Source organism: Monoraphidium neglectum (genome assembly GCF_000611645.1).
Source record: "Monoraphidium neglectum strain SAG 48.87 unplaced genomic scaffold scaffold01689, whole genome shotgun sequence".
NCBI lineage: Eukaryota > Viridiplantae > Chlorophyta > Chlorophyceae > Sphaeropleales > Selenastraceae > Monoraphidium > Monoraphidium neglectum.
In genome coordinates, this window is record NW_014011939.1 from 2,801 (window position 1) to 13,177 (window position 10,377).

Below are 10,377 nucleotides of genomic sequence, written 5' to 3' on the forward strand. Positions count from 1 at the left end.
ACCACCGCCTCTGCCCCCAGCATCATCCCCACCACCGCCCCCGCCGCCACTGCTGCCATCAGCCTGCCGCGCCTCCAGGGCCAACAGCCGCATCCTCTCATACTGAGACAGCCCCTCCATCGCCTTCCGCCGCCGCGCCGCCGCCGTCTCCTCCGCCCGCTCCCGCTCCTCCTCGTCCGCCTCCTCTCCCCCGCTGCCCCCGCCGCCGCCGTCGCGCCCGCTCGCGCCGGGCGCCTGCTCGGCTTCCCGGGGCTCCTCTGCCGCCGCGCCCGCCGGCGTCTTGGCCTGGCTGCCGCCCATTGCCACGTTCTTGGTCAGCAGATTGGTGTAAAACTGGTTCATGTGGCCCAGCTTTGTCGGGTCGGCGGCCTCCTCCTCCTCGTCCCTGTTGGTGTGCGATTGTAATGCAGGGGCCGCATAGCGGTTGGCAGCGCCGAGGAGGGCCGAGGCCCCGGGGCACGCAGGGGCCGCATGGGAATGCCGTGATGAGGGCGAGCATGTGTGCAGTCCAGCGGTGGAGGGGGAATCGCCGACAGGGTGCCAAGGCAGCGCAGTGGTTGGGCCCCTGCCGGCCCCCGCCCCTCCCTGCCTTGCTGTGCCACCCTCAACCCCCTGCCCCCGCTGCAGCCCTACGAGCTTGTCCCCTGCAGAGCCCGCTGTTGCTGCAAATAGAGCCCCAAACCCCCATATTGCTGCTGGCAACTCCCCTATATGCGGCAGCTTATGCGGCGCCGCCTCACCCACAGGCCCCTCCCCACTCGCGACCTGCTGCCACGAGGGGCCCTTCCCCCCCCTTCTCCTCCCCTCGTCTCCACAGCACCCTCGAGCCCCGGCCAAACCAGCCTTGACGCCCCGCGGAGCCCGGCGCCAGCACATGTCGGAGCTCGCGGCGCCCACCTCTTGCGCTGCGCCTCCTGCCAGAGCTTGTCCTCCTCCAGCTTCTTCCTGTATGCAGACGTGATGAACTTCTCCTCGCTGGCAAACAGGTGGTCCTCCTTCTGGCGCTCTTTGAGCTGCGGCGGCGGCAGCAGCAGGGAGGGGGTGGGGGGATAGCAGCAGTCAAGAGGCCGAGAGGGTGGAGAGGGGTCCGGGAGGAGCGGTCAAGAGGGCGAGAGGGTGGAGAAGGGACAGGCGGGATGATGCGCCTGGGAGGCGGTCCTTCTCAAGCGGCATATGGTGCAGGGCGGGTGTGCTCCATGAAGAGCGCGGTCCTGCAGCACCGAGGCAGGCGGGCCCGCTGCTGCAGCGCTGCGCCACCAAGGAGGAGAGCCGAGACGCTTCGGCCTGCTGCAACCCCCGCGAATCCAACAGCAGCGGCAGCCCCGCACGCGAGGGCGCAGGTAGATGTGAAAGTTCGGTCCACAACACGGCCCCGGCAGGTGCCCCGCAGCTGCCCACCAGCTTCCGCTCCATTATCAGCTCCTGCTCCTTCTTCCGGTTCTGCGCCTGCTCCAGGATGCTGGCTATATACCGCGGCTGCTGCCGCGCCGCCGCGGCCCTCGCCGCCGCTGCGGCTGCAGCGCCTGCCGCCCCGGACGCGGCGCCGCCGCGGCCGGACTGGCGCTCCGCGGCGCGCGCGTCTTCGTCGACTGCGGCATCGTAGTCAAAAACATTTGGGTCCTCTTCGAGGGCCTTTGCCAGCATAGTCTCTACCTGGTGGTTTGGTTGCAAATAGGTGGGACAACATGAACGCCGCTGGCCTGAGCGCGAAGCCCGTTGTGGGATGGCTGTGACCGCTTTCAAGCACGGCGCGCGCAGCGGGGTGCAGATGTGTACAGCAGCTGCATGGTATGCTACGACGGTGCCAGCGACTTGCACATGTCCGTACAAGCTGGTACAGGCGAGTGGGCGGGCATGTCCATGCTGTTTGCATCTCTCAACGCGCGCGCCCGCAGCCCAGTGCGGCGCCATGGACGATGCGCTGCGTCACCTTGGTGTCCGCCTTCTTGGCGTACGCCTGCCGCTGCACCTGGGCTCCTACGGTCTCTTCCTCGCTATCCGAATCACCTCCAAACACGGAGGGTGGCTTGGGGCCTGCGGGGGCTGAGGCGAGACCCCCTCCGGGCTTGCGCACTTGAAGACCATACTTCACGCCCTTCTGTCCGATCACAGGTTGATTTTTCTTCATGATTCAGGGGCTACAGCTCCAGAGCAAAGGAGAAGATCCGAGATCAAAGACGTACGCACTCAATTGTGGTAAAGATAACAAGCTGAGAGATGATTATCGCGTGTGGATTGTCAAGATATTTCCCCGAAAGATTACTCTCGTGGCTGAGGCCCGTGCTATCCGTGTGCAGGTGGCATTTTACTCATGGTGACGCAGGGTCACCGGCAATGCTGTTAAGTGCCTTATGACCTTGCTGTGCAGTCGCCTGGGCAAGCAACAAGCAACGGCGGCCGTTGTGATGTACGCCGTCACGAGCACTGTGACCCAGGTGCGGGCTGAGCAAGCCGAGCCTGGTGCATGGCCATGCAGTTGCCTTGGAGCAAGCAGCAGCCATATAGTATAGCAACAGCGCTTTGCTTGTGCAAGAACGATGGAGCAAAGCAAGCCAGTGGCCAGCTGCTTCAGCACTATCATTAACTTATCATCGACATCATTGACATAATTGCAACGAGCAGCAGCAGCGGCAGCATCACCACCACACGGCAGCAGGTGCAGCGCCGCGCAGCTTGGGGCTTGAACAGCTGAGCGTCACAGCCAAGTTGGCAATGTGTTGAGCGCTTCTAGTTCAAGGCCCTTGGCCGGGGACTGCATGCATACGCCACAATCAGCATGTGCGGAAACTCTGACAATGTCGCCTACTCCAAAAGCGTTTGTGTGTGAAGCAACCACCACCACAGCAGCATCAAACAGGGACCCCCATGCCAGCTCAGCATTCAAAAGTGTGGACGTAGATCAAGGCAGTGCGCGCAGGCATAACAATCCTCTGGAATCCGTAGTCCTTCCCTTTGAATGGCCATGGGCCCGCCGCGCCCTGCCAACAGCGGCCGCCCGCTGCGGCTCCGCAGGCCCCGCCGCCGCGCTGCTGAGCATACACGTACGCGATACGGTTGTCGGTCGGCCCGACGTCGACTGTGGAGCCCGGCGCGACTGTGATGAAGCCGGCTGTGCGCCAGTCGCCTGTCCTAGCGTTGCGCAGGCGGACGAGGGCCTCCAGGGTCACGCCGGCGCAGCTGCTGCGCAGCTGCAGCAAGATGGGCCCCGCCTGCGCGGCCGGCTCTGACCCGCTTCCGGACGATAATGAGCCTGAGGGCGGCGAAGCGCGAGTGGCGTACGCGCTGCGCCACTGTTGGTCCCGCGCCGCGCCGGCGGCGTACAGGCCGTTCAGGGCCGCCTGCTGCGCTATGGACGCCTGCTGCTGCTGGTCGCTCTGCTGGTTGCCCTGCTGGTTGTTCAAATCCATTCCAAAGCGCCCCACTGCTGAGGCAGGTGCTGAACCAGCGCACGGCTTGCACACACTGCACCCGCCGCTAAATGGGTTGCGCACTAGACAACCGCAGTTGCAACCGTCAGACGCCAGCATGCGGCGGCGATGGTCCTCGCCAGTGGCAGCGGCCAAGTCGACCAGCACGAGCAGGGAGAGCGCAGCCCGGCAGAGCGTGATGCGCGTCTCGCGTGCCCTGTGACGTGCACGTGCGTCAAGTTGCAGTAGGTGGCGCAATCACAGCGATCCAGCTAGAGACGAATCAAGTTGGTGCTGCGCGCTGCCATGTGCGTTTTCACAGTCGCCAGGACCCGATACGGTAGCGGGACAGCGACCAAAGTCGTGCTCACATCAGCCGCTTGCGGATTTGAAGCGCCAGGAATCTCATGTTAGAATGTCGGACTTGGATGTGAACCCCGCGCTCATTGGGAGTGGCGTGCCGATCACTTTCGTGTGTTTCAGCCCGAGCCGCGTCCGCATTGGGGAAGGCTTGTAACTCGTGTTATGAAAAGAAGTAGGTGTGCCGCCAGTCACGGCTGCAGAATAAGCACGAAGCCATGCACTGGCCAAGTCACCTGCAACAGACAGATGGGACAGATGCACTCCTCTGGTGACTCTGGTGGCACTGCACGCGCTGCACCCATGTGCCTCCCCACCCCCCCTCCCTTCCGCCATGGCGCCCCCTGCGATCCCGCCTGGAGATTGTGTACAGCACAAGCAACCACCATCGTTGCAGTTGCAACTCACGTCGGCCGTTGCGTGCAAGCAGCATATTTCCCTCGCCTCGCCTTGCCTCGCCTTGCCTCCCATCACAGTAATCATTCAGCTGTGCTGCAACCGTTGAGCCCGGTGAGGGCTCAACGTTTGCAGTCAAGTCTCCTCCTCGCGCGTCTGACCCCCTGTGACCCACCGCCACGTGCGCAACGTTTGGCCCCACCAAAAGTTACACCGCCGGTGGCACCAATGAAAGGGTGATGGGAGTCAAGTCACAAGTTCCAAGCTGGCAAATGCGGTTGTACGTCAAAACGCGCCGGCTGCCCTCCCCAAGCGCGGCCCCCGCCCATGCATGCCGCATTCGGCCCCATCATGCCCGCGTCGATGGCATGCTGCGTCGCCGCAGACCCGGCCCGGGCACTGGCGTTGCAGCATGCGCTTGCATGACCCCTGCTGGGCTTGATTCCGTCTGCAGCAGGCGACCCATGCATGCACGGTCATTGGGGGCCAGCCCCCACTCCCGTTGCCCCTGTGATAGGAGGTGGTGGGGCAAAAAACCGAAGCAGGCGAGCGGCGACCGGAGTTGATTGGCAGTGGGTAGGGCTCGCGTCTGGGCGGGGTGGTGGTCGCGGGCAGGAGTCGGCGGGTCGGGCCCGACCCGCGCGCAATCGCCGATCGATGGTCGGCGCAAGGGGTCGCTCGGCACTCTACGCAAAAGTCAAGGCGCCGGGGGAAGCCGGAGGGGTCGCCGGCGCCATGAAAGAGTGGGGAATGGTGATGCCACACACTAGGCTGGGTCAAGGCACAGGGCGGGCACAGCACGAGGCGGCTGGTGCGTGTTATGAGATGGGGGAAGGACGTTACGCGTCCGTGCAGCAAGGGGACCAAAGGAATCTGGAGGCCGCCCCGCCCCTGAAAGGATGGCAGGAAGGGCCGGCAGGCAGGGCTCGATGCGAGCATCGCCCGAGTGCGCTGCGCGGCCCTACAAAATCGGGCAAGAGAGAGGGCCCCACCGCAGTGCCCTGCCGCAAGCCGCATGGCTCGGCGCCCTCGCATCGCCGGCCCGGCCGCGAGACCGCTGGCCCGGCGGCTCCCTGCGGCGGGGCGGGGGCGGGCGTGCCGGGGATGGCGGGGAGGGCACGAAGGGGTCACAGGTCGCGCGCAGGCGGGCAACGGCGGCAGAGGCCGGGCCGTTGCAACACGAGGCACTTGTTAAGGAGCGGCTGCACCAAATGCACGCGAGGGCCAGTCGGTCCGAGCCCCTGCAGCAGGCAACGCCGCATCAAGGGGTTGGGGCGAGCGAGGAGGGAGAGAAGAAATTGCAGCCGGGAGGGCAGGGCCGCGGGCCCCCGCGCCGCCGACGCGAGTCGGCCTCCGCCGCTGATGCAAGTCGGCGCTGGGGCCACCCTCGGTGGCTGCTGAGCAAGGAGGGGTGGCAGGACAAACATCCCAGGCGCGCAGAGTCAAAAGAATGGTTGTTTACGAGTGACCTTGGCGTGTGCGGGGCCAAGCACCGGCCCGGGCGCGCCACCGCGCGCGCGGGCGCTGTGTCAGCCGACACGGGCCAACCCCGGCCACAATTTGATGAGTGGCGGGTGTGTTACCGCGGCACCCTCCCTCGGCGCTGGGCGCTTGTCGGGCATACAGAGACCGCGTCGCTCGCGTGTCAACACGTGTGAGCGGTGAGGCGGCGCCAACGAGGGGCGCGGGCGCTTGTGCGCGGGCGGGCGGCCCCGCGCAACTGCGTTTGCACACGGGGTTTCGCCGAACCACGCGCGCAGCTTGTGCCGCCTCCACCACGCCCCGCCGCGCGCCTGGGGGCGCCTCCGCGCGCGCCGCCCCGCCCCGCCGCGGAGAGGCGCGTGCCCCAGGCCTACTCAAGGCCGAAGCCCTCCGCGTTGAGTATGGCGAGCCGCAGGCGGTCGGCCATCTTCTCTCTTGTCGCGTACTCCGGCAGCAGCAGCGTGTTGAAGCAGGTGTGGGAGGTGGGCAGCTTCGACGAGTCGGGGCCGTCGCGCTGGATGACGCACTTGAGGCTGCCCAGGCCGCCGATGGGGGACCTTGAGTGGGCAGTGGGGGGCAGGACAAAGGGACGGGGTTTGCACGAGCGTGTAGGGGCCGTGGAAAACGACAGGTGCCTGCTCGCGCGCCGATGTTGCCGCTGCGAGGGTCGACGCGTTTTTGGTTGACGCGCCGGAGCTGCTGCCACGCACGTGACTGGGCAGGGCACACGGAAACCTGCCGATCTACCACGAAGCATCGACCCAGCACCAAACACTTGCGCGGCTTGCGAGGTCCACTGCACCGGTCCAGAGACTGTGCAGTGCCGTTGCGCAGCAGATATCCATTGGAAACATCACCATGGCAGCACTGTGGCATCACTGTGACGTAAATGGGCCCCGCCCTGCCGCACCTGTCGCTGCCTGTGAAGAATTTGAGGTACATCTTCTTCTCATCGAAGCTGAGCTCGTCCCGCACGATGCCCCAGAGCCACTGCACCGCCGTGGAAGCCGCCGAGAAGCCGCCCTCGTACTTGGCGTTGCGCTCCAGCGCGGCGAAGTCCAGGTTGGGGTTGCCGCAGACCTGCGGGGTTTGGGGATGCCCGGGGGTTGGGTCTTGATTGCAAGCAGTAGTCGATCGGTGTTTGCAAGGTTGTGTTTGCAAAAACGCAGATCTCGAGCATGTCCGGGATGGCATGCGCGCGCGGAGTTTTTGTTGATGAAATGCTTGTGTGGGGGGAGGTGCATGCGTTTGGGGGCCAGGCGGGTCGTTCGCCTCTTTGGATGTTAGGAGAGGGGGCCATACCACCTCCGCTTGCGCACGCGGGAGTTTTCTAGAGACAGTCCACACCACCACAATCACGCACTGGCTGCCGCCATACAATACGCAGGCGGCCGGCCGCCCCACCCAGCGGCGAGCACGAGCACAACGCCCGCCGCGGCCGCCCCCGCGCCCACGCGGGCTGCTGGGCGCTCACCAGCCGCTCGACCTCGCAGGCGTTGAAGAGGCGTATGGCGGGGCCGTCGCACAGGATGCGGAACCCGTGGAAGAACGCCTCAAACTGGCGGTGGATGGACCTGAGGGGCAGCGCGGACACGAGGGCCCGGGCGGGGGTGCGCAGGGAGGCGGTGAGCCGTCATCGTCGCCGATGCGGGACCGACTGTCTTCAAGAACGCTGATTTGGGCAGCGGCCTGTTTGCCTGCTCAGCACCAACACCAATTCAGAAAGCAGCCACAATGAAACCCGTCGCCTAGCTGCCTTGCCTAACACCTCCACCCACGACACACCCATAGTTGTCCAGGTCGCACTACACAACAACCTACCTCCCCCCCCCCCGGCAAAAACCACACCCACCCACCTGCGCACACGCATCCACCCACACACACCCAGCCACACATACACACACATACACACACACATATACAAGGACATGTACACACATATACACACATATACACACACGCACACCCCCACCCACAGTGGCCCCCACCTGTTGAGGAGGTAGTCCACCATGAGGTCCACGTACTCGTGGCGGGTCTCCTCAGTCACGGGCAGGTCCTCGCCACCAGGCTTCAGGCTGGGGGACGATGAGTGTGTGTGTGTGTGTGTGTATGTGTGAGGGCGAGAAGGTTGTGGCTGCGGGTTGGGGGTGTGGGATTACAAGGTTTGGGGCTGCGCATTTGTGAAGTGTGGGTCAAGCGCAACCCACCAGCATTGACACAGCGAGCCCAACTCACAGGCCAGCGAGCAGCAGACATGAAACGTCGCCACACGCACACGCACACACAAACACACACACGCGCGCACACACACACACACACACACACACACACACACACACACGCGCGCGCGCGCACGCACACACGCACTCACACACGCACGCACACACATGCGTGACGCCGCGCGCACCTGATTGTCCTGAGGTCCCCGAAAAAGTCCATCTCCACGCTGAAGGTGAGGCAGAAGGTGTCCTCCACACTGTCAGGCCCCTGAGAGGGCCACGCAGCAGGGGCAGCAGCAACGCCAGGAGGGCGGCCGGGGGAAGGGGGGAGGCGTTGGGCAAGAAGGGGCTTGCGGCGGGTCTCGGCGGGCAACGATGAGGCAAGGGTCAGTGGAGCGGCGTGGATGGGGGGCCGACGCCGCCGGCCCGGCGCGCGCTGCCGTCGCGTTTACGCGTGCCCGGCGCCAACAGCAGCGCCTCACAGCGGCCCAAATCCTAGGGATCGCTCGCGACAGGTTGGCCCTGCACGCCACCTGCGCTGCCAATCCGCCTCCTGGGAAGCCGCTCTCTTGTTGGCCCTCCCTGATGCTCTGGGCCCCACGCTTTGGGCCCACTCTTCGGCCCCCTGAACCCCCTAGCAAGGGTTGTACCCTTCAGCAACCACAGCGAGGTGCCCATTGATAGGCCCCCAAAGCACGGGGCCCCACCCTTCAGGCGCAATATAAAGCCCCGCCCCCAAATGACACACATGCACGCACGCACACACTTACACACGCACACGCGCACCTCGTACTGCAGCAGCTGTCTGAGGCTGCGGCCGAGTGTGGGCTGCATGTCCTCCAGGTCCCGCAGGCCGACAGACTGGTGACGTCACCATGACATCATGCGAACGCAGCGGGGCGCGCAGAGGGGATAGGGCCAGGCATGAGAAGAAAATCGAAACATGTCCAAGCAGTGTGCCGGTCAGGCGGTAATCTGTCCATCTGCACACAGGCCCATACGTAGCCCTGCTGCAAAATGCACGGCGCGGAACGTCAGCGACGGGGGGGCGCGCCCCCTTCCCAGAATACACAACAATGAACCCTCGAAAGCCGTGGGCCGGGGTTGGGGGTCGTCACCTTGCCGCCCACCTGCTGCAGCAGCTTCTTATAGAGCGCCAGCGGCAGGGGAAAGTCCAGCAGCACGCGGTTGTATATGGCCAGCCCCAGCACCAGCCCCAGCAGCATGAACTGCTCCTCGCCCTCCTGCGTTATGCGATCAGGAGGGCAAGGCGGGGTCGGCAGCGCGACCCGCGTATGCTGGTACAGAGCCCCGCGTGCGTTTCGTCCGCCCCTCGAACACTCAACGTGACGCTTTCACGCCCGCTCACCGGGCTGCGTGCGCAGACTCTGCCCCTTCTGCACACAAACACAACCTCCCACCAGCACACGCAAAACCCTCGCGCCCGCGCACCAGGCTGCACGCGTTGAACCAGTAGGTGTGGGACTCAGGCTGGTAGACCAGCATGCCGTAGTCCGGGGACAGCAGCTCAGCCACCAGCAGCTGGAAGAACTCCTTCTTGACGCCGCCTTGTTTTGGGGGTTGAAGGGGGGGTTGACGGCGCCGGGGCGGCCGAAGGGATGGAGGCGGATGACGAGAGTGTGAGAGAGAGAGAGTGTGTACTCCCAGGCTCGGAGAAGATGGCCCTTTTCTCGACAGCGTGAGCGCAAAGAGACACGCGCCATCCTTCGCACCGCGACCCCCCGGCCGCCCCCCTATGCGGCGCGGCGCCTGCAGGGGGCGGGGCAGTGGGGCGCCCACCTGCGTCGATGCCCTCCTCTCCGATGAAGTGCACCCGTAGTGGCTTGAAGAGGTCCCGCCTGTACTGCCGCGCGATCTCGTCCAGGGCGTCCTCCACCAGGTGGTTGCGGCGCACGCGCACGATGCACATGTCTGCCCGATGGGGGGTGGTTTGTTTTGGGGGGGAGGGGGGTCGGTGGACGTGTGTGGGTGAGAGAAAGGGGAGTGATGGTTGGTGCAAAAGGTTGCGTGCCTGCGCCTGTGTGTGTGTGCACGTGCGTGTGTGTTTGAGGAAGTGTGTGTGTGTGTGTGTGTGTGTGTGTGACTCTGTGTGTGTATGTGTGTGTGTGTGTGTGTGTTCGTGTGTGTGCGTGGGTGGTGCCTGCATGGAGAGGCAGAGGTGTGGGATTGCACAAGCAGTTAGCGTCAAGACGTAAGTGCAGGCAGCAGGTCGCCGCGATCATTCAGACCACCCAGACCACAAGCCAGGCGGCGTTGCGCCGCGAGGGCCCCTGGCGCAGCGCCCCGCCCCGCCCCGCCGCGCCGCGCGAGCTCCTGTGGCTGCGCACCGCTGTGCGTCCCGGGCATGTTGCAGTCCGCCGGCCGCGGCAGGTGCATCGACCCCTCCCGCCGCACGAGCTGCGTCTCGATGCTCTTCGGGCTGTCCCCGCCGCCGCCCATCCCAAACGTCTCCGCGATGCCGCTGCCGCTCGCGCCGCCGCCGCTGTCCCATC

General features: G+C 65.3%; 2 protein-coding genes across 2 annotated transcripts in view; both read right to left on the reverse strand.

The window, feature by feature from the left end:
• Positions 1-1,644, reverse strand: part of MNEG_8721 (hypothetical protein) — a gene marked incomplete at both ends in the record, with an annotated part of 2,596 nt that extends 952 nt beyond the window's left edge. Inside the window, 3 exons of the mRNA XM_014042806.1 lie at positions 33-385; positions 898-1,013; positions 1,399-1,644. Coding sequence (XP_013898260.1) covers positions 33-385; positions 898-1,013; positions 1,399-1,644 — 715 coding nt within the window. The remainder of the gene's footprint in view (positions 1-32; positions 386-897; positions 1,014-1,398) is intronic.
• A 4,371-nt stretch (positions 1,645-6,015) lies between these two features.
• Positions 6,016-9,794, reverse strand: MNEG_8722 (ubiquitin-protein ligase E3 A; the record flags this gene model as incomplete). Its single annotated transcript, XM_014042807.1, has 9 exons — positions 6,016-6,202; positions 6,556-6,725; positions 7,120-7,219; positions 7,634-7,720; positions 8,053-8,132; positions 8,651-8,725; positions 8,995-9,108; positions 9,317-9,432; positions 9,665-9,794. The coding sequence occupies 9 exons, from the start codon at positions 9,792-9,794 to the stop codon at positions 6,016-6,018; spliced, it is 1,059 nt and encodes a 352-aa protein (XP_013898261.1).
• Between the last annotated feature and the right edge of the window lie 583 nt (positions 9,795-10,377).